This window comes from Archocentrus centrarchus, chromosome 5 (assembly GCF_007364275.1).
Source record: "Archocentrus centrarchus isolate MPI-CPG fArcCen1 chromosome 5, fArcCen1, whole genome shotgun sequence".
Lineage (NCBI taxonomy): Eukaryota > Metazoa > Chordata > Actinopteri > Cichliformes > Cichlidae > Archocentrus > Archocentrus centrarchus.
Window position 1 is genome coordinate 24,153,727 of NC_044350.1, and position 24,611 is coordinate 24,178,337.

The window sequence follows — 24,611 nt, forward strand, 5'->3', positions numbered from 1 at the left end:
ATCCCCATAATGCCTATTCAGTATGATAGTAAAACCAGACGTTTTACCTTACACACAACAGCCAAAAGTAGGAACACTTTGATATTTCTATTTTTGCCCTGATATGTTCTTAACAGTGTTAACAATGCTTAAGCACTGCTTTTTATATTCCAGGTTTAACACGCTGAGCAGCTCAGCGAGATATGCATGTACTTTCGGATTTTGTCCCAGAATGGTCCATAGCTTCCACAGTCCACAAGTTATGAGCCAAAAGCTAGTAGGAGGTGGCAGGCTGCCCTGCTGATCTCATCGCTCAGCACTGCAGGATTGCGGTTGTTCAGCTCAGGTATCTTCAAAGTGTGTATCTATCAAACTTGAAGTATGGATCACACAGCCCAAGTCTGGTCTGACAGCATCACGCAGAGAGAAGGAATACTGCACTGATCAGAATCATTGGAAAAACAGGTTTAGACTCAGTCTGATTGGTTGGTTTAAAATATGAAAAATTATTGTACTGCTTATTAGCATTTTGACTGGTAGAAAAACAGCACAAAAATGGATAGCCATGGCTATGATACAGTAAAATGTAAATGCTTGACTTATTCTGTACCACTCAGCATTTTTTTTAAACATTTTAAAATTTGTAATAACATCCATTCAAACAAAAGATTGTGAGATTATTACCTTAAATGTATTGATTGCTTTACTGTCAGTGGAGAAAAGATTAAAGTCTCTGTTTATAATGTGAGTTTTCTACCTTTTTTCAGATCAGAAGACGTAGACCCACGCCTGCCACTTTAGTGGCATCCAGTGATCAATCATCACCAGGTAAGGAAATCCAAACACACACTCATATACAGACTATTTTTGTCACCTGCGTATCAAATTACTGTATATTAATTATCTGCAGGCTGACCCTAAACTTAATAATTGATTTACTTATTAAAACAGGGTTGAGATTTGAGGGCATAATGACGGAGGTTCCAGACTGTTAAGAAGGCAGATTGTCATAGTGAAGTTGAGATATAAAATAGAATTCCAGGAAATCTAGTTTGAGCAGCAAGTAGCTGAGTAATGATATTATATTGGGAACTATTTCATCTCTTATTGTGCTAAATGTTAGGTATGCAGTAGCCATTCACATTACAGGGGACTGTTATCAGGTGTGCGCCCTGTAGCACATATTTGAATGACTGGATTAACCATTTTGCCAAAAGGCCCAGCTTACTTGCTGGAGTCCTCTTTGTTTGCACCCTATTGAGTGATCTGCATTATTCACTCAAGGCTGAATTCATTCTTAAAATGAAAAAGCACTGCTGACTCACACTGTCATTTGTAAACAGACTCATTCATCTTTGATCGACTGTGCACACAAAGACTTCAAGGTCAGTCAGATACCATTTCTGACATTTTTGGATAAAACCATTTTTGGCTTTCACCTTGTGAAAAGTGGTTTAGGTACTTTGACCTGTCTCTGTTTTTTTGACTCCATTGTAATGAAGTGTCACCTTAATCAAAATATGTGATTAACAAAATTGCACAAATAGAGCACAGATTTTAAACCATAACATGCTTAACCTCACCCAGCCTACAGCCAAACCTGTCATTCTAACTTTAAGCCAAATCTGAGCAGAAAATGAGTCTCTTATCGTGTGATGCTCAGCTTTTGGTGTCCAGAATGGTTGCGCAAGTAGTTGATTGATTCAAGCCCGCTCTCAGTCAAATTACCTCAATTACAGCATGTTTCACACTGTTATCTTCTTCTGACTGTTGTGTTAAATTCTATCATGCACCAAATGAATCATTCTGCTGCAGTAAAGCAACATAAAACAGCGTTGTGCATGTCTTCTCATGGGATCTTAATGATCAAACACAACAGTGGACCTCTTGAGAGTTATCCTGTTATATGAGTCATGCTTCCCCGCTGCCTCTGCTTTACTTTGTTCTGTGAGTGTGTAATGTGACCTACTGTACTGCAGAATTAAGAGATGATCAGTGGGGAATGGGGCAGAAAGAGCAATTTCCAGGTGAGGCAACAGAGGGTTGTTCTCTCTGCTGAGTAAGAAAAAAAATAAGTGTTATGCATCACTGAGAATACATACAGAGAATACAACTATTATTTTCTTCATATCGTATGAAATGTATTTGCTTTTTTTTTTAAATCTTGTAAATAATAATCATTCTAATTTGAAAAGATTAAAAATAAGTGTTTCCTGTGATGTGTCTGGCTTTAGCATGGCGCTCTGAATGTGTCATTATAGGTGCACGTGTCTGTGCGTTTATTTGAGGCAGTAATTGGACACTGAGTATGTGGAGTGTCTCAGAGTCAACCTTGATCTCTGAATGAAAGTGGAGAGAGAACCCGCAACAATCTTTGCTTCACAGATCAGAGACAAGTAGAGAGAAATAAGCAACTCAATAGGGTGTGCAGTGGATTGTAGGCAAAGTCATTTCTTATGTCTTATGAATAAGCAGGAAGATACTGGGACAAAATATGAAAACATTAAAGTTTTGTTTATGTTTTTATTCACTATAACTGATTGCAGGCACTTGAAAATAAAGAGGAATGAAAGTCAATAGAAGCAAGATAGAATGCGTATGTGCGAATGAGAGGGAGACGGGTGGAAAGGTGAAGTTGCAAGTAATGGAGTTGGTGAAGGTGAACAAGTTTATACAACTGGGGTCAACCATCCAAAGCAGCAAACAGTGAACAAGAGAGGTGAAGAAGAGAGTGCAGGCAGGGTGGAGCAGGTGGAGACAAGTGTCAGGGGTGATTTGTAACAAAAGGATAGCAGCAAGAGTGAAAGGGAAGGCTTACAAGATGGCAGTGAGACTTGCTATTATGTACGGTTTGGAAACTGTGGCACTGATGAAAAACAGGAGCCTGAGCACAAGGCTGCAGAGTTGAAGATGCTAAGATTTTCATTGGGAGTGACCAGGAGGAACAGGATTAGAAATGAGTATATCAGAGTGACAGCTCAGGTTGAGTGGTTTGACAATAAAGTTAGAGAGGCAAGGTTTGGACATGTGCAGAGGAGGGATAATGGGTATACTCGAAAAAGATTTCGAAGATTGAGCTGCCAGGCAAGACGAAAGGAGGAAGACCAATGAGAAGATTTCTGGATTGAAGGAGGACATGCAGAGGGTTGGTTTGACAGAGGAGGATACCAGGGATAGGGTGGGATGGAAGCAGATGAGCCACTGTGGCAATCCCAGAAGGCATCATCTGAAAGAAGAAAATGATACAGAATGCAGGCTTCTGATTTTAAATGACTTTTAAACTGTCTGTTACTAAAGTAAAATAGCATTTCTAAACTGATTATACATACTATAGACCAAGGGTTATTTTAGGGGCCACACAACCATTACAGGGAAGAACATTTTCCAAGAACCTCATCTTATGGATTTACCTTGGTTTAGCTTAGTGTCATTTGATGATGAAAACTGACTCAAATAGTCCTCTATGGAAGTTTTTTTTTTTACCAAGAGATGCCTCACGAGGCACTTTTAGCTTAAGAGGCACACTGTGTGTTTTAATGGTCCTCCTTTGTAAGTGCACTTTTAATTTTTACTTCATAATTTTATGATTTATAGCTAATTAATCTCATGACTCCTTGGCTGTGGTTTTCGGACCACTAGGGTTCCCTTCACATCATTTTGATAACCACTGTTTTATAAAGAGTTCTGAGTAGAGAAGCAGAAAGATTGATCACATCCCCCTGGGGAATTATGCAATTTATAAAATTTATCTCATATTTATTTCAAGAGTAATAATGAATAAATCAGATAGTCAACAATAGTTTTGTTTTTTAGATACTGAAACAAATTTTGAAACCAGTGCTGACCAGAGGCAATACGAAAGATGGATGTAGCCACAGCAGCATCGCCCATTGGTTAGGGAAGTTCTGTTGTGACATCTTGACCCAAACAATTTTAGCTGTTGCCATTGTGGTGTTTTAAAATAGGATGTGAAGAGCGAGCAGTGAAACAAAAGACACAGCAAGCTCCTTTGCTGACAACATGAACATACCCTGGATAATCTTCCTTTTGCATTCTATTAATGTCCATGATTTACAAACAGGACTTTATGTTTCACTGAGTGGGACCTGAAACTAGTGATGGAGCCCCTAAAATCACCAGGAAAGTGAGGGAGGGAGCTGGTGGCTGCTTTCCCATAGACTTTTGTATACCCCAAAGCAATGGAATCACCTCCTGCTGGCCAATTTAAAAAAAAAATCAGGTTTAAGGCATTTATTCACTTGCCTTACTTTCCAGCCCTAGCAGCTACTTCTCTCTTTTATGCTATCTGTGATCCTCACAAGCAGGGGCATAGACAGACATCAAATCAGAAACAGAAACCTAATCAGACACTGAGACAGTTGTATGAGTGTGAGAGAGAACAAGGATGTGCCAGAGAAAAGGGGGATGGGGAGTACATATGACGATGAGGGAGAGGAGCTGTGGTGGTGCAGAATTGGTGTGCCCCACATCAGACAGATCGCTGCATTATTTAATGCGCTGCAGATTGCTCTGTCCTGTGCACTGTGAACCCCAAAAGCACATCAGAGGAACAGCTATAGACAACTGGGACGTAAGCTGCAGGCTAAATAATGAGGAAACAGAATTTATTGCAAGCGGGTGGTGGATTTGATTTCAGTTTTCTCTGAAGAAGAGCCTGGTATTTGGAAGAATTGGCATCTTTACTTATTCTTGGAGAGAGACAAGGAGACCTGAGTGAAATAAAAAAGAAATATTTGTTTCATTGCTGCAAATCAAATTTGGGATAATGGCTTCAGCTGAAATTACAAGCTAATTAGTATACTAAAAGACTATGAGATATTTTCTGTTTTTTTATATAAACCCAGTGGTGCAACAACCACATGTTATTTCTTAGGGAATAGTACAGTATGCATAGAATACGACACCACATTTCCATAAATATCAACCGACTACGGCAGGGCAGCTCTGACTTTGCTTTTGTATTGTTCTAGTTTCCCTGTTAAAATAGTATTGTCATGTATAGAACCTTTATATATGGAACTTCAGATGTAGCAAATATTTTAAAATGAGCACATTATTTATTGCCCTTTGAGGCACTAAATCTCCACAAGCACCAGCAGCAGCTGTTCTTTGGAGGAGTGGATGCTGGCACCTGACACACTTTGGCACATATAAAACTAGTATGAATTTTGAAGCATGTCATGAAAAAGATCAAGAACTGTTACTACATATACTATAGTCTTCATGAATATTACACATAAAGGCACACAGAACAGATCGGCAGTAAATATGTCAGTTGCATTGAAATGAGAATTTAAATTAAAAAAATAAACTAGTACAGAATATTAAACTTTTCACAGGGCACACCACTTTTTAATCACAGCATTTCCAAAAAGTAGACAAAAGCATTTTATGTTACATACTGTTTTTATTGCCATGAGCATTAAAAACAGCATGATCACTGTGTTCATATAAATCTGAAAACCATCAGGACACTCTGTGTTGTGCTCTTTCTGGGTGTAGGAAAATGAAGGAATAAAAACAACTTTAGGCAGATCACAGATCCCCCTTACTGAAAAGCCTTTGACCAAGCTGAGCCAAGCGTCTACTGACAAGAATACAAATAAGCATATTAAAAAAAAACACAAGAAAACAAAAACAAAGCAAAGAGGGGGAAAAAAAGAGTTGTGTGTGGGTGTGTGCCATGATTAAAATGCACATACTATTAATAATAAAATATCAAAATATGTTTGCAATGATATGCAAGAGACAAGACACTTTTGCAGTTCTAGGTCTATAGCATTCAAAGCCTCAGACTTTTTTGTAATGTGACTAATCAGTATCTTGCTTTACACTCTGATTCCCAGCCCTTATGCCTATTTTCATTTTAACATTGTGTGGTTGTCTTCTTTGTTCCAGTTTGGATGGGTTAAAATCTGCATCATGCATTAAGTGGCTGGCTGATTTGTTGGAGCTTGAGTGTGGGAGGAAGAACAATTTTTTTCTTTAAAATTAAAAGGAGGCAATTATTAGTTGTGCACAAATAGAAGACTTCCTCCCCCACCTTCTCTGCACTTAGCAACAGTTAAAAAAAATTGCAACATAAACACAGGCAAAACAACCCTTTCAAATGCGATTGTCTGCAAAGTCTATTTCTTTTTCATTTAATACATGGCAAAAAAAATTTTATCGGATATACCAGGACAGCTACATACAAGCACCAGAAGCAGATAGCTAAATTAGAGCGGCTTGGCAGAGTAAAGTGGAGTCAGAAGACCCTCTCTGTTCTCATCTGGCTTTGTGTCAGACAGTCAGCTGGGAGCTGCAGTGATAGACTCATCGCTGCTGAAAAGACTTTTTTTTTTATTGGCCTTTTCTCTCATTCTGCAGCACAGATGGGCCCAGCACACAGACAAAACAATCTGCATATCAGCCATGTGAGCACCATATTTTCTGTCTTTACCCAAGTTATTTTTCAGCTTTGTCTGTTGTGACTGATCTTAATAATAATGCTGTTTGTTCAAATCAAAGATTTTAAAACTTCAGCTTATCCTACATGCAAAACTAAATAAACATAAAACAAAAAATCTAAGACTTTAGGCTTCAGCCTGACTGTATCTTTGGTTCATAAGAATATCTGATCAGTGTCTGTGAAATGTACAGTACAGTCAAAAGTTTGGACACACTTGTCCAAACTTTTGACTGGTACTGTACACATTATGATTTCATGTTTTCAGAGTCAAGACAACTTCTTTTTTTTTTTATTTCAAAGTTTCCTTTCAATTTAAAAATCCTGACTACTGTCAGTGGAAGCAAACAGTTTCTTTTATTTGTATCAAAGGTTATTTTATACAAAACAAAAATAATGATTATACCACAGAAACAATTATCCCAAAGCATGTATGTGAAGTGGCATAATTTCAGTCCAAACCACAAGGATTCATTTTTTTTAAAGTTCTGATTTAAACTGTAATAATTTTTTTGTTTGTTTGTTTTGGGTTTCTTTTAACACCTTACTCAAGTTGTTCTTGTGCCTTGACACCACAATAATTTTTAACCTTATAAAGTACTTATAAGGTACATAAAATACTTCCATATCAGATCAAGCTAGCACGACTTCACTAACAAATGGAGGTGGTTTTGTCCATCCTATATAAAAAGTACATGGACTGGTCTCTCGCCCCTCGCCCCATGCATCAGGGGCAACTTGGGATTCAGTATCTTGCCGACCTTACAAATGGTAGACAACCAATGACCCACAGGTGGTAGAGTGGGTACGGTTTACTGGTTTCTTGTAGATAATTCAGTTCAATTCAATTCTATTTTATTTATGAAGCACCAAATCACAACAGTCACCTCAAGGCACTTTATATTGTAAGGCAAAGACCCTACAATAATTACAGAGAATAAAATGACAGCCAATGTTTTACACTGCAAATTTTACCCAAGTTCTTTGCACAGAAATCTGTCCATATAGAGGTCTCTTATAGAGACAACAGAGCGAACTGGGGAAAGTCTAATTTTTAAAATTTACATTACTAACTGTAACTTTATCTTTCATTAGCAATAAAAAAGCTTTTAAGGTGTAAAAAATTCTACAAGACCATCCATTCATCCATCCATCCATTTTCTTCCGCTTAGCCAATCCAGGGTCACAGGTCATATTTACGCTAATGATATCTGAGGCCTCTGTTAGCAAACACAGTCATAACTTTTTGTTGCTGCACAAGATTTTTAGAATGCTAAGCATCATCCTGTGACTTGAAGAAGAGCCCACAACATAATATGAACAAAATCCATAATGTTATATGAACCTTCTTAAACCCCTGAGATGCTGTGTTAATAAGATTCAGTTTCACGTGTCACTGTAAACACATACAGCACGAGGATAAATCTTTTTCAAAATGAAATTTATTGGCTTTTATCTCAGGTTTCCTACACCCCCATACTTGTGTGTGGTGCTGAGAGAAAGAGAGAGAGAGAGAGAGAGTGATGAAAGAAAAAACAAGCACATCACTGGCATTTTGAGCAGTCTAGCACATACTTTTTAGTGGGAATATTTTGGTGCACATGCACGCACACACAGTGCCTTCCCAGTGCCTGGGGATGCATAGGTTGCCAAGCAACAAGGTGGTGTCCTAGAAAAAAAAAGTTTAAAGCTGTAAAATGTAGATTTGGATTTGAGTTCAAAAGGCTTACTAGTGATCACAGTTAATGGTTTGAGAGTACTCCAATCAGCTGTATTTTCTTTCTATTTTGGTTCTTCCATATTTCAACCACAGAGTCATGTTTCACGTATTGATTTTATTTTTATTGAGTTTTTCTTCATCTAGTGAGCTTCATAATTTATAGATCATATTGTGTTGGACCTTCCGCCTACTTATAAGCAAAAATTGTATTCAAATAAATAATCATGAAAAAAATACTGCTATAAAACTCCAGAAGTACTTCATGAGAAGTACTTCTGGAGTTTTAATTTTAATTTAATTTTATTTAATTGTACAAGTATACAAGTATTATTAAATTGAATTGGGTTGATAGTATGGGCACATTGACAAATAAACAATATTTCAATGATTTAGGCCCCGTTTACACAAGAACGTTTTCAGATGAAAACGGCTACGTTTTGATGCGTTTCGGCCTCCCGTTTACTCAAGAACAGAGTGAAAATGACACTTTTTGAAAATGGGCTCCAGAGTAGAGTGTTTTTGTAATGCTCCAGTCTCCGTTTCCGTTTAAATGGATGAAAACCCTGTTTTTTGAAAACGCGGGCAACCACACATGTGCACTATGATTGTGGCTTCGCCAACTTGTGGCCTGGCAATGAGAACTGCAGCATTTTCAACGTCCTGCAGAGATCATTTCTGAAATGTTTCCATGTGAACGCGTTACTTTTCGAAAACGAAAAAGGCAAAACTCCATCCATCCATCCAGATTGGTATGAAGTAGCATCGAGATAAGAGCCTTAAATTTGTATGCACATATAACAGTTAAATAAATGCCTTTACCTGCTTTTAGTACTATAAATAACCTCTGGTCAAGAGTGCATCTCAGTATGGTATATATTGTTTTCCCTTCAAAAGTGTTGCATGTACAGTGCTTAGATGTTTATTTGAGAACAGCTGTTGAGTGTATACAGGGGTCTGTTCGGAAGATGCTGGTGGATTAGCAAAAATTGTTCAGACATACTGGTGAAAAATAAAATATTACCACCAACAATTCTGGATAAAAATGGATCAAACCATTCTGCAGTGGTTGTGGTTGCAGTGTGTCAGATAACCATCTGGCTGGAGGTCACCTTATATCCACTCTGCTCTGCACTGCCCACACACAGAAGCGCTCCAGCTACATGGGCACTGTCATACTGAAGAGGTCGAATCTGCTAATAAAACCAAACCGTGCAGTCTTATTCTTTTATGTTTGTGTATCATATATATTATATATATCTACCTTTTCACAATTGTATCAAGTACTAAATTGATTTTTTTGTTTTGTCATAGAAATTGATGAAGATCGTCTCCCAAATCAGTTGTACAAGGTAATCTAGTTATTTCTCTATTAAAGTCTGTTTCGTTGTAATGAGATTATGGAAATAAAATTATGTGAATTCTGGTTTTCTTTTTTAAATTAACTATGCTAGAATGATATCTTCCATCTAAGAGCTCTCTGCGCAGCTGACTTGCAATGCTGATGTTTTACAGGCGGCCTTGTTGAACTCCCCTCGACAACGGCGAAAAGGGCAAAAAGGAACACCTACAATGAAAGGTGAACTCTAGTATTCCCATCAATACTACATCAAATGTAATGCAGGCATTTTATGTATTAGATCAAACTTTTGGTGCTCAAGAAATAAAAGTAAAAGCCACAGTTTGCTTTTGAGGACAATGCTTTATATGCTGTGACCACTTTGCTGTAAGACAATAAAGACTGTTAATGGGAGTAAACTGGTCCAGTCAAAATGATAACCAATACCATAAACAATACTGTATTTAAGCTCTGTTGTTTCCTTTGATATTCCTTTGATACAGACCTTAAGAGAAAACACTAGCTCAGATCCCTTGCAAATATTGTTGCATTTTAGTCAATTTTTTTTTACAGTCATTGTTCAGCAAAGAAACTGCCAGGATCAAGATATTCTAACTAGCTGAAGCCTCGTGTTAAGTTAAAATAAAAGTGAATTTTTTTGCACAGAATGACAATTTTGATTCCCTGGAAAGTATCTCACCAATGTCCAGGAGGAATGATCGCACCAAATTAATTTTTTTTCAACATTTAAACTGTCATGCAAATATTGTTTTTAATGAAGTAGGCATCAAGAGAACAATAGTGATGCGATAAAGGAAATCAGAAGCTCTAGGATGTTTACTTTTCAATTAGTTTTATAACTTAAAATGCTCCAAATATGATGAGTCACTTCTTAGAGAAAAAACAGGTGATAATCAGTGTGCTTTAGTTTCACACTACAAGGGGATTAAAACTAATAAACCATGAATCAAGGAGGCCGTAGACGGCGATTAAAGAATTCATATCCCAACTCTGATGTGTCTTTACCTGCCCCGTCACTCCAAACAGTGCAGGGGGTTAATTAAATGTTGCCAGTTTATTAAATTCTTAACCCACAATATGTTTCCCACCTACACAGACTCTCCTTCCTTCCATTTCTGTGTGTTATTCATGGTCCTTCTTTTCTCCCATTGGCTGCCTTCATCTCACACCACTTTCTTTTCTTACTCTTATCTCCCTAGTGGTTTTGTGCATTTAAATTTACCCTTTAACTTCAATATTCCTACAACCCCACTTCCTCTCCCATTGCAAGATACCTCTTGCCACTTATCTAACCTTTTGTCGTTTTCATCTTCTCTTCCCTGCTTTTCTTTTACTTCTTCTGTTTCCTCCCAGAGCTACAGTTCCTGGTAGAGCACCACCTGTACAGGCAGCAGCAGGGAGCTGGGGACGAATGCTCCTCAGAGAGCTGCCTGTCAGACCGGCCCAGCCCTGACTCTGTGCCCACGGGAGAGGAGCTCCCACACGACGACGAGGCCACTGCAGAGGCCTTTGAGAAACTGCGTTGCCAAATGGAGGGTATGTTTGGAGGGTGTCAAGCAGAATTTAATTGGTGTGCTTACAGCTCCTTATTCAGCAACAGAAGCACCCTTAACAATCTACTACAGTACTAATTTAGGCACAAACAGGACTAACACTCAAAACTTGGTCCAGTGAGACCCATGCTATTTCCATGGTTATGTTGATGATAGGTAGTCTACTACTACCTATTTTACATATTGTTCAGTCATCTCAAGGGAAAAACAGTTGTTATTTCCATTATTAAATTGGACAGTATGGTCTGCCATTCCATGCACATACTTTGAAAATCCTGAAGCTCAGAGCAGCGGATCCATCAGTTACAGAACAAAGACGACACCAGTAACAACAGACATGACATTGACAAAGTGACAGAATGAAAAAGGTGTTTTGGAGAGTAGCTTACTGATGGAGTGGCAGCTCTAGGCAGGGTAAAGCATCTATAATTGTGCATCCTATGAGAACTAGTCTCGGTTCCATTATCGTTTTTTAATCCAGTGTTTCCTAATTCTAGGGGTCACCCCCCCCCCCCCCCCCCCCACACACACACACACACACACACACCAAAAAGGGTTCCATGAGTTCCATGAGTGCGTGTGTGTGTGATAGTCCATCATCCAGCAATAATACATGTATATTCATTTTTTTGATGTTTTTTCCTCCTTTATTGTTTTTTCTGAAATACTTGTCCTCTTCAGGCCTCAACGATTATTTAAATTAATTATCTAGGAAGATTAGAGAGTAAATTTCTTTTTAAAAGGAGTGATGTTATTTTTCTAATACATTATAATATACTGATAAATTGATTTTTTTTAAACACAGCGTTATAATATTTAAGATGATTGTGTTTTTATTCTGAATGTTGCAGATTTATTTTGCACAGTCTCCACTCTGTGATGTAGTGGAAATTTCTATTCTAACACTTATCACTCCAAGCCACATTTACACTCACAGTGGTATGGTGCTTTATTCTATGCCTTTAATAACTTTTAACACACACACACACACACACACACATGCTCAGATAGATGCATCAGAGGCAGTTTGGTCTTCAGTATCTTAACATTCAACATCCTGGAGAAGCTGGGAATCAAACCACCAACTTTCTGATGCATAGACAGCTCACTTGACCTCCTCCACCTCCTTTGGACATGAATATAATACTTGAGTAAATGTACTTGGCTACTTTTTATTTTTGTGCCTCAGTCGGTGTAGCATAACAGAGAACATATACTGATGAAAAAACAAAATTTAATTTATGAACAAAGCCTAACAGAACTCATCTGGGCCAACAACAGGTGCAAACCAGTGCTTAAAAACACAATTTAAATTATGAACAAATCCTAAGGGGGGAAAGGATATAGAAAACCAATGAAAAAATGGTCACGAAGGAATATAAAGGTGTTAAAGTGAAGCAAGAATGTGAGGAAGATAAGGAGGTCAATGAAAGAGAGCAGAAAGTACCAGGAATAACAAATATAGCATATTAACATGAGCTGAGGGTATAGGATAAGGGTGAAGAGCAATAAAAGTAAAGCAGGAAATGAGGTAAGAAACATTAACATGTCTAGAAGGGATGTATGTAAATCCATGATAGGATTAAGACAAAGGGGGAGGGTAAAAGTGGGAAAATAGGAGGAAACACGAAAGAAAAGTCAGAAATTAAAGGAAATGCACCTCTTGGAAGTGAAGAAACCACATTTGTGTAAGTGAGGTGAATAATAATTTAGGTAGCTGCTATTTTAGTTTAGCATTTAAAAAATAGAATAGGAAACAGCTAGTACAAATAACATCTTATAGTTAAAATTAACTTATAGTTAATTTTAACTTTTATTGTAATGATGACACAAGGTAAAAAAAAAAATTATAAAAATGTTTTTGATGTAAAGAATAAGAGAAATAAAATTATGTTACACCAGTTCTAGTCTTCTCTCCAGATAAGGAAACACTGTCTCTGCATTATCAAAAAAGCAGCTCAGCTGTCCTTGAGGCCCTTTTTAGAGCCAAAACAAAGACGCATGACCTTTTCCATCCGTGTCTGAAAGTGTGAAACCTCACCAAAGACAGACGTCCACTTCAGAAAATCCATTACATTACCCAGAAGCAGTTTGAAGTACAATAGCCATAGTTATTTTTTTGGGTGTTATTTTGTTTCTTGTATTGATTAGACAAATGAAATTGCATTGTAAGTCAGAGGAGGTGCTATACAGATTATTTTAGTATTCATTCCTAAAGTTGAGACTCTTTTAATTAAAAACAGTCCCACCATAACAGATGCTGTCTCCTTTCTCTGCCAACTACTTTACCTTTAATGACAAAAAACAGAGGTCAGCTTTTCAGGTCAGGCATAATAATTCACTGAAAAGGAAGGTGTATGGTCACTCCACGCAGCACACACTGTGTACACTTCAGTAATTGGCCAGGACTAATGCATCAGCAGTGGACAAGACTGTTTTTCTGAAGCTGTAATGGCACATGGCCATTCTTTTTTTTTATTCACTGTGACACATGGTGTGGTCTGAAAGCTTGAAAAGCTGTACACCAACATTAAAACGTGACCGTGAATTTTTTTACATTGTTTACCTTTTAGAGGAGCTGCAAATTAAGTTCTCAGTCCAGATGAAAGGAGCTAAGAGTAACATGTGATAAACAAATCAGTGATTATTAACATCAGTTCAGTTTATGGCAGCTTCGCTCAAAGATCAGCTTCAAATCCAGTCGGCGTGAGTGCAACTGTACATGTCAGGTGATATTATTTATGAGATGAGGTATAATAATTCTGTGCACAAACAGCATTTAACACAATATCTTCAAATCAGTTTTAACTTCCATTACGTCTTGTTTACCATTTGTCTCTCTGTCCTCTGCAGAGTTCTCGAGAGAGAGTCTATTAGAGGCTGCCGGTGGGCTTGAATGTCCCCTCTCCAAGGAGAAAGAGGATTGTTCCAGTGTTGCTAATGTAGTAGATCCCTCATCGCAACAAAACAGTGCACAAGCAGGTACATAAGAGTCAGAAGAGCCTTGCTTTTTGCAGAAATTGTTTCATCTCCAATATGGCTCTCTCTCTCAGGGGACTCTTCATCCTCCATGAAGCCAGCAGGGTTTATTTAAGTATGTTAAACACCGCGACGGGTTTGGCTTGCTGTCATATAATCATGGCTCGTCAACAAACATCTGTGAAGTGTCTTTGATGCACATTTCACAGAGCACTGAGGTGGCTGAAATACCCCGGGAGGCAGCTACACACACAAGTGGAAAAATCAGGATTTGGAAAAGGGGGCAGGGGGAGTTAAGAATGGCTGATGGTGCATATGAAGCATGTAGATTTTGAGTTTTCCTTTCTATATTTCATTCTCTCTATCTAAAATCGATCTTTTCTGGAGTCATATAACTTGCTCTGAATCATCACAAATTAGGATTTCTTACAAATACAGTACAGACAAAGAATTGATGGTATCATTAGTATATTATAGTATATTTATTATAGTTTATATATAGTATATTAGTTAATAAGTCTCAGCTGCCTTAAGCTCAACCCTTCTCCAGCCTTACATGATTTTGCACTTTATAGCAATAATTTAAAAATTAAAATTCATATTAAATCTTTTAATCAGATTTCACAGAGACGACCGCAGCTCATTTCTGGCTAAATCTCATCAGTTTGATAGGATGACACAAGTGTTGCTGGTAGATTTCAGCTGTTGTCAGTTTCATGCTGGCAAAGGAAAACATACTAACTACAATTTCCCCACTGCAGGTAACAGACCACTTGGCTGGACATGTAAATATCACCTTAATTTACAGCAAAGACTCTTTTGACTTTGACTTTTGATTTCCAGCCCTTCCAACTATGCAAACTCTTACTCTTAGCCTCATGCACACCACTCCAGAATAGTGCAAATCTAACACTTTACTCACCTACACAGTTACATTTAGTAAGCCAAGTTTGGAGAAGTACAGTTTAGAGTTCTGATGACCCAGTTTGACCTCCTGGTGTGAAGAGCTGCCACATCAGGGAGATTCAGCATACCTGTTCCAGCTCCACTATCAGCCAGTTAATAAGTCTGTCTCCCTTCTCTGCTTTCCATCTTATAAAACCTTTTTACTGCACACATTTTGACTTGTCACAGTAAGGAAAGCACAAGTGAAATTAATGATGGCTCATTTCCATAAGTGTCCCAGTATTATAGAGTAAGCCATGACAGTGAAAAACTACACATTGTATGTAAAAGGTGGGCCTATCCTCCAGGTATGAAAAGGCCAATAGCATCAAGGAACCCTTCTTTTATTGATCCCATCATTCAACCCCCCCCCCCCCTTTTTTTTTTTAATTTTTTACACATTAACTCTGTAACATGGCTTCATCTAGTATCTGCTGGATATGTCATGTACTTATATGGAAGTATTTTATGTGAATGTTCTCATATTATAGGACTGAAATTCCCACAGTACTCACTAACACAGTAAATATATGTAATGTGTATGTAACTGCATGTTGATTACACACTTACTTTTTGTTCACATGCAAAAAACAGCAGAGAAAAAATGAACTTGGAGAAATATTAAATGGACTGTTAAAAAAAAAAAAAGTCACAAAATATGTATTGATTATTTGTGGGAGTCCATTGAAATCTCCGCTGTCGGCCTCTTCTGTTAGTCTTTTATGTCTCTGTCTATGTGTCTGCAGAAACAAAAGCAGGAGTGAGTCAGCCAGCAGAGGAGAAGACAAAGAAATCCAGCCTGAAGACAGAGAAATAGAGCAGTCCTCTGTGCAACACAATGCTGCTCAGTCAGCCCTACAAAATGACAGAAGATTGTGTCTGCAGATTTACTTTTTAAAAACATCAGGGCATTCCTCTATGGCCAGGCCTTAGTTACCACCTTGAGAACAAGAGCAAAGGTTTCTACATTTATTTTGTGTCAAAAAATCTTGTGTAAAGGGACAGTTGTATAATTATATTTGTTTTTATTATAGCTCCCCCTGCACTAAATTAAAACTAGCCGATTGTAGTTAATGGGAGAGGCTTTTTTGAATGTCTCACTCACACATTCATTATCATAATCTGTCACAACTGACAAGTTTAATATCCCGTTTCATTTTCAAAGGCAACAAATATTCTAAGTGTAATCCATTTAGACATTTTTTTTAACCAGTTAATATGTGCCATGAATTTAACAGTGATTGTTCCATCTCACAGCAATAAAACAGTATGAGCAGCTCGAAAATAACTAAAGCCAAAACCATCAATTTAAATTCAAATGATCATAATCAGTAAACATAGAAATAGGTGGGAAGCAAATATCGGTTTATATTTAAAAATATATATATATTTTGAGTCATTGGGTTGATATCTACAAATATTTATGAGACCACTGAAAGAAAATTTGGCATCATTAATAATTATTTAATTAAACAAGTGGCAGAAAATTGTTCAGCAGCTATTTTTATATTCTATTATTTTGGTTTCATTTGAGGAGTGGTTCTCAAACTGTATGGCAGGCATCCCTGGTGGAGCGTACAACAACTTTACAGGGGTGACCTCTGTTTTGTTGAGTTATAATTTTTTTATTGTTACTGATGGATGAAAGTTGTTGAGATGGAGCTTTAACTCTGCTGGGCTTCTGAAGGGGGGACATGCTAGAAAATGTTTGCGAACCACTGCATTAAACTGTGTCTACACAGAGCGCATTTCAGACTTGCTCTTCGGTCATTTGTCCTACATATGTCTGACAGAGCAGTTGCTCATATTTTAAACACACTGGACATTAAATGAAATTGACTCAATAGATTTCTATTTTCATGCTTTGAATCTGTTTTCATACATTCTGTGCTTGCAAGTACAGTGATTGTGTCCTCTAAGGTTTTCAATGCTTCCAAAATTACCTACAACTCAATACTTTTTTTCAAGGCCTCCTTTGTGACAGAGACTGAACAGATTTCTGTGTAGATGCAGTTTCGTGCTCTGCGGTTATAAAATGAACAAAACAAGTCTTGCCGTGTCTGGGAAACTGTCTGGGACATTTTAAATCTCATCATTTCTAGATTAAATGATTCGTGAATAAACAAAGAAAATGGATGAATTACAATAACAGTTTGTTGCAGCTTTAACAGCATGTATAGCCTACAGATATCTACTCTGCAAGATGTAATTCCAATCAGAGTTCAGTCCAGTCATCAGAAAAAGGACTAATTACACTGTAACACCTGTACCTCCATTTTTGTTTTCATTTTTCAGAATAGCATTTTCAAAATGGAGAATTACTCACAACACAAACGGGAAGGCGCATCTTGTCAAGCAAAAGAAAAGAAAAGTTCACCAGTTTGTTGAGATGCTGATGTAGTCCCCTGGTTATGCTTTAGGACTACTGCTAACAACTGTCTGCCTGTAGCTTGAAAGCCACAGGGGAGACATGTTTATTTAGTTCCTTGTTTGTCTGGTTAGGATTCAGACTACTGTCAGTCAGATACAGAGACACACATGCAGACAGCTGAAGAGAAACATTTCTGAAATGAAGCAAAATGAACTGTGACTCCAAAAAGGGATGACTGCAATTTCAGCAAGATGTCAAAGTTACATCATTTTACGTTACTGTAAATCAAGTGTTTTATTCTTTAAACCTCATGTGAGTAATTGTTGCTCAATAAGAAGAACGATAAGTCCGTTTACAGTGATTTACGTAATGATAACTAGACTGTTACCATTCTAGTTGATAAACAGGATACAAGCGATTGCATTTGAGGCTCCATTTGCATATTTAGGATTAACAAGGAAGAATCCTCCCCCAGTGAGCAAATTGCACCCTCATTTTTGACACATGAATGCTTCTTGGGAATTTAAATTCTGGTCATAAAACACTCTCTTGCATGGCACTGAATGTACAGTGACTTGTTGTCTATACCCAAGGTATCTTCTGTGCTTCATTTTGTACAAAAAAAACCCCAAACAAATTTAAACACATTTTTAAAAACTGCTGCATTCTCTTTTAATTCTACTTTGTAACAAAGACATCATAAAGTCATCAGCACACTAAATATTTGTCATCGTGTAATCTGTTGTTTGTATCACTGAAATGGCATTATGTGACAATCCTTCTATAACCTTCACACCATACTTGACATGTCTGAAAGAAGTAAATGAGCAAAACTGAAACTGAAACTAGTTTCAGTGTCACTTTAGGAGATTAATCAGCCACAGCAAAAAGTTGTTTATAACTCAGTCGCCAATAATGGTCACTTTATCCACAATGAACAAGAAGGACAGTAAAACATTCCTGTGCAAGCTTTATGTTTTTATTCTGCAATGTATTTATGGACAAAATTGTTTGTTTTGTTTTTTTGAATGGTAGTAGTGTACTTTACATGAATAACATGGGGGGGGGGGGGGGGGGGGGGGGGGTTGTTCCAGTTTTATTTTAATTGATTGATGATTACATCTGTAATCTAAATTTGTTTGATACAATAAAATGTTTAAATTGGTGATTGTTTTTTTTTTTTCCCTTTCACAGGAAACCTCATAAGCTGAACGTTTGTTTGACAGTCACTGTCAGTGCGAAGTCCCTTTGACAGTCAAAAGCACAAAGAACCAGAGCCTCCTTTCCTATTAAAATGTTTTTTAAAAAAAAAAGACATATTTGAGTAGAAAGTCTCACAATTTTCAACTTATCATTGCATCACTGGTCATGCACTCATCTAAGATTTTAACTTTACTCTAAAAATAGACACTCTGCCATTAAATAATTGAATGCACTCTAAGGCAAGAGCATAAAAACACATACATTTTTCATACAAAGGGCAGGATTTTACAAATGCATTTTGTAGCACTGCAGCCGGTTAAGCTGCATGGGATACTGTATCTTTACAGATGCTTGCCTTTTAAAGTAGCCCGTGTGTGACTGCAAGTTTTGCTGTTACAGCATTTCACCTTTGAGACTGGATTTAAAGAAGGACCTTTTCAGAATAAAAACAGTGTTGCAGTTTGATTGTTAGACTCTCTACTACCAAACCTCTTTGTCATACAATATTTATACTTTGTTACACTGAGAATTTAGCTGAGGGAAGGATATTCATATCTTATGGGATAAAACTACCTTTTCCTTTTTTGTTTTTGTTTAAATTTTTTTTAATTAATTAATGTACAGCCTCCTAGCTGATTTAAATGTAGAAAAACATATTTTTACCATCTGTTGTAAGAAGAAGAAAACCAATGATGCAATTTTGAACTGCTTCACTGACAACCATTAACACAAGAAGCTGGGTTTGAAGCTGATTTTTATGAGCTACCCCTGAGCCATTTCTGCTCTACAGCCCCTCTTGCTGGGAAAGTAGTGAACACAAAGCTTTTTTTTTTTTTTTTCTTTTAAACAGGCAACTCCCAGCTCTTCCTGGGAAACCTTAATATTTGTATCTTGTTAAAGGAGTATCCAACAAATAATGAATTTGAATACATTTGGAGCTTCAGCCAATTCTGAATCAACAAACATTGGCCTCTGCTACTTCTATCATTACAATCTTAAAGTGTTTCTCACTAGCAAAGTCCATAAGACCCTCTTTAGATGCTCAGCTACATTATTGAGAGGTTCTCTTTATGGGCTGTAATAATCACAGAATATGGGATGATTGCTTTCTGATGAGAAATATCAGCTAAATATAAGTTAATAGTAAATGCTTCACTTCTTACAGGGGTCTTCAGACGGGAGCTAAAATATTGCTTTTAAATAAAAATGTTCAGTGTTGTTTGTTAAGAAAATAAAAACACAAAAAGTACACTTGCTTAACAGAAGCTGCCATATAGTTGTTATGTCTAGATTACAGGACCATGTGTGAATATTTCCCAGACAAACTGGCAAGGCAGCCAAAAAGACAACCTACTAAAAACAACTCAGGTATGCCACAAAGTTTATTTCAAAGGTAAATGATTGCTTTATGCTTCAAAAGTACCTTACACCCAATTAGATGATATATTAAATTAATGACAAGGACTACACTGTATAACATGACCAGCATGTGTACTGTTGTATTTAAATTACTGTATTATACTACATTTAAAATAAGACATTGGGACATTTCTTTGATTACAATGTATCTTACCTTGGGAAGATTTCTCAGTCATTATAATAAACAGGTATCTGAGTCTTGTTATAAAAGTTTTACTTATTTTTCTATTATGCAAACACATATTACAAATGAATTCCTGTCTACTACTTTGTATCTGTAGTGGGATTTTGCAGGGACAACACTTCTTGTCTGGATCGCTGTTCTTTTGTCACACTGGGGTCTGAAAATCCTGGAGGATATAGAAGAGTAGAAAAGACATCAGAAAATCTAGTTAAGTTGAATAGAAAATAATATCTGTATCTATTCATCTCAAGATGAGATCACTCTAAAAAGAATAAAGATAACAAATCAAATCAAGGGCACTGAGTGCATTAATGGAACAAAGAGGCTGTTACTAATCCAAAACAGTGACAAGTCTTTTATTCTACTTCAGAAAAGGTTGTGAAGCTTTTTAAAGGTAATCCTTTTAAGTCTGAATTGCTGAAATATGTGCCAGCAGAAAAGGAAACTAAATACCATATTCACTTGCATTTAAACAAAACCTAAATCTTGTTTATTTTTTTACATTTTAATGTGCATTTGTGATTTTTGCACAGTGCATTTATAAACAAATGATTACGCAACTTACCATTCGAGCCACTTTCCTTCCATTTGAGCTTGTTGTCTTCAGTGTGTCGTGTCCAAGTGGAGCGGAAGCTCACCAGCTCAGCTGTGATGTGTGCGAGGCTCCACTGCAGACCTCTGGAGCTCTCCTTCCAAAGATTACTGGTGAGAAATAATAGTGCTGTTATTCCAAGACTAAAACAAACAAAATATTGTGCTGACATTTATGTCATAGTTATATTAATGTAGGTTACTGGCACTGGTGATCCTTCTGGTACCGTTATGAGTTTTGTTTGTTAGGGTGTTGCCATTCAAAAAAAAAAAAAAAAAACTGTACATGATAAACATTATAGGCATCTTGCAAAGTGTGACTGAAATTGTAACTTCCAAGGTTAAAATTGCAAAAGTGCCAAAAACTAGTTACTCAAATAGCCAGAGGCTTACTCCAAAAGCAAGTCGGTTCAATTAAATCTTCAGGTTAAAATGCCCAGCTTTAGAATAAAATTAAAGCCTGATGAAAAGTTTTATTCTCTATAGTTAATTTCCCCATTTTGTAACAACTGTATGGGTATATTTTTTAATAATTGAACTGGATGAAAGCTAAAAGTTATGCAATATCACGGTTGTGTGTCGAGTGGCATTACATTTTGTTTAGTGCTTAATTGTACTACGACACACTGACTTAGTACACTTCATGGCTTTTCAAATTTAAGTCTGTTTTAGCCAACATTTGCATGCCACTTAATATTGCAGTAAAAACAGAACGACCTTTCCAACCAACCTAGCTAGAGAGCACCAGCATTAGCTGATAACTCCCCAGTCCACTCTCTCATCCAAATATGGTCACTTCTGGCATGCTGACATCAGTCTTTAGCATCTGTCTTAATGTGTCTCCAATGTTTTAGAGTCATTATTTTGCAGTATTTACATATTAATATCTAAAAGCAAATGTGTAATAAAGTGTAGTTTTCCAGCAGGTATCAAAGCCTTGCCTTGTTTTTACCTATGTCTGTTGCAGGGGTCTGGTGGACCTGGGTTCTCTTCCACCAAAGGAATAACAATCTTTTCAGCCATATCAGTCAGCAGAGAAAATGTAGGATACACAATGAAGTCTATGAAACCTGCAAGAACAAAATCCAGTGTATCACCATGTGAAATAAAATGCTACAGGCTCACGGTGTGTTAATTTTGTCATCCAATGTTTATAATGTTGGTAAAGAAATTTCAGTATAGTCCAGTGATTTATACAATGAGATGCAAACATCATATACTGCATTGCCACTGAGAACTGTTAATAAATGTGCATAAATCTTGCCACTAACTGGCTTGTTGCATTTGGAAAGAGAAAAAGAGAGAAAAGGTGAACTATAGTTACACTAGAGAACACTTTTCCCTCTATTTATGTATCAGAGGTGGATGTTGTTTGGAAGACAACACGGATAAGAGAGAAGGAAACTGAGTGAAAGAAACCCAATCTGGAGAGTGAAACGTACCAATCTGGGACTCAGCTACCAGGGTGGTTTGTCGATCACACAGTGGAGAGAAAGGGAGGCCGAGTTCTGCCTCTCTATCACCCTCACAAAGATAGAAAGAGAGAGAGAAGATACTTAAAGGGCATCCCACACAACATCTGAAAATAACTTTTAAAAGGTCACTTTACTCCAGCGATTGCTTCCTGAAACTCTTCGATTTTTCAAACATTTTTCAATTAACAAAAAGACACAAAGAAAAAAAAAAATCATAGATACAGTTCACAAATCTTATTTTCAAAGAGAGCTCTCATGCACCTCTTCTATTCTATTTCTTCTTCAGATCCAGACAGTGAAAATAGCAGAGTGAGAGCAACTTCATGCAGCAGTCACTATAAATCCACTCAGTAGAATGGTACCAGCTAACATCCTCATAAAGCACTGCAATTCTGTCAAGGCTCAGTGAGCATTTTCTAGTAGGGTAATTATATTCTCAAAGTAACTCAGACATCAACATAAAGAGTGCCTCCACCTGACTGCATAACTGTTTCTCCTGCTGAGTTGAAGAACAGCTAAATTCAGCTGCTGCTTTCAAAGTCAAGGTTAGAAAAGAAAATCTTGCATTCTCCTTCAATTTTTAGCTCATTATATTGTTTTATTACACATTTCCCAAAGGTAAAGACAAAATGTATAGCTCAAGTTTATATTGGGATTTGTGAGGCTTTAAAGGCAACACATATCTGGCTGAAATTACTCTCTGCTGATATTTTTCACGTTTCAATCTTAAGCTTGTAAGATCTGTTCTTTTCTTGAGTACCAAAGTAATGCACAGTAAGATTTTCCTTCTCTGGCTGCCTCTGCATCAAACCCAAGGAGATATTTAAATGGATTTATTTAGTTTTGATGTAAAATTCCCCACTAAAGAGTTCCCACCCTCTCTTTACAAGCAATTTACAAAAACTGCTGACTCTTATTATGCATCCAGCCTTTTGACTCATCAATCATGCAACAGATCCAACCAATCAGATAAAAAAAGAAACAAGACATTAAAAAGAGGACATGAGAAACCACCAGGGGAAGATATGGTGAGCTCTGAGAAGATAAAATTAGCCTTGAACCTTGTTGTGATTTTGTGCTATATAAATTTAATTTAATATAATTGAAATTCATTTATATTTTAAATTTGCATTTATTTGTGTGGCCGAAGCCTTTGACCATTGTGACATACACATGAGCTGCAATCTAAGCCTCATGAAATCAAGGAGAACTTGTGAGACAGGCTGCAGATATTTTGTTTTAGAAAATGAATTCCATCATCAGTAACAGGCCTGAAAATTATATCACGAGGGCATTTAGATACAGTGGGAAGCCATCATGCATGTAGGTAGTAATAACAAAATACTGGAATTAAGTGCTGCGGGCAACACGGTATATAGCTCATTTTTGTAGGATTTCTGTTTATGGCACAGCTAAAGGCGATCCTAACAAATAAAGATAATGCACAGCATAACATGTAATTTATCATGAAGGTCAAATCAACCTCTGCTAGTCAGGCCTGACGTCTTTGTTTTCTTCAGAGAAAAAGGGTTTTACGACAGAGGCCTGACAGATGAGGGAAGTGACTGAAGGCATAGTGACTAATAACATCTGATAAGGAGGTAAATGTCTAGAATGGTAGAATAAGGACAGTTATTGACATTGTTTGGAAGTCAAAAAGCAGATTTTGATATGGATGGAGAAATTAAGAGTAGCTGTTTCTCTTATTTTCTGCATTTTTACTAAGCTGAGCGAGGCAGCAGGTTTATTTACTACACACTGTATTTGCTGTTCATCTTCTCATCTAAATCCTAAGAAGAAGTAGATTGTTTATTTCAAAATGCTGAACTATGGACATAAACAATACTCCTGAAACATCTCCTTTTATGTTGTGGGATTGTGCAAAAGCCTATTTAAGAGGTAGTATCATCTCCTACACAACAGCAAAGAAAAGACAAAAAGTAGCCAAACAGAAAGACTTGGAGGATAGAATCAAAGTCCTGGAACATGAACATAAAAAGGATAGGGAACCTAATATTCTGAATGATATAAACACAACCCGAAGAGAGCTCCAAGAACTGCTAACAGAAAAGATTGAGGGCAATCTTCGTTTTGCAAAACAGCAGTATTATGAAAATGGAAATAGAGCGAGCAGACTTTTGGCCTTCAGACTTAAAAAACAACAATCCTCAAGGGTGGTTCAAAGCTAAATTCGGGCAATAAATCCATCTCAAAACCAAAAGAAATAGCTGAAGCTTTTGCAGAGTTTTACAAGGGTTTATACCAGAATACAGATACCTGCTCCGACGAGGTCAGAATAGCAAATTACTTACAAAATATAAATGTCCCCGAATTATCTGAAGCAGTAGCAAAACAATTAGATGAGC

The 24,611-nt window shown here is 37.0% G+C and overlaps 2 protein-coding genes across 2 annotated transcripts in view; one reads left to right on the forward strand and one right to left on the reverse strand.

Moving 5' to 3' along the window:
• LOC115779834 (protein phosphatase 1 regulatory subunit 1A) overlaps positions 1-18,409 on the forward strand; it is a 31,093-nt gene extending 12,684 nt beyond the window's left edge. The window contains exons 2-7 of the mRNA XM_030728693.1: positions 747-807; positions 9,480-9,517; positions 9,681-9,744; positions 10,879-11,061; positions 13,932-14,060; positions 15,749-18,409. Of these exons, the coding sequence (XP_030584553.1) occupies positions 747-807; positions 9,480-9,517; positions 9,681-9,744; positions 10,879-11,061; positions 13,932-14,060; positions 15,749-15,819 (546 nt within the window). The 3' untranslated portion in view covers positions 15,820-18,409. The remainder of the gene's footprint in view (positions 1-746; positions 808-9,479; positions 9,518-9,680; positions 9,745-10,878; positions 11,062-13,931; positions 14,061-15,748) is intronic.
• Positions 18,410-19,956: 1,547 nt separating this feature from the next.
• The window catches only part of LOC115779830 (calcium/calmodulin-dependent 3',5'-cyclic nucleotide phosphodiesterase 1B), a 28,959-nt gene continuing 24,304 nt past the window's right edge, over positions 19,957-24,611 (reverse strand). Inside the window, exons 11-14 of the mRNA XM_030728688.1 lie at positions 22,213-22,294; positions 21,723-21,840; positions 20,745-20,881; positions 19,957-20,345 (exon numbers count right to left, since the gene is read on the reverse strand). Coding sequence (XP_030584548.1) covers positions 20,260-20,345; positions 20,745-20,881; positions 21,723-21,840; positions 22,213-22,294 — 423 coding nt within the window. The 3' untranslated portion in view covers positions 19,957-20,259. The remainder of the gene's footprint in view (positions 20,346-20,744; positions 20,882-21,722; positions 21,841-22,212; positions 22,295-24,611) is intronic.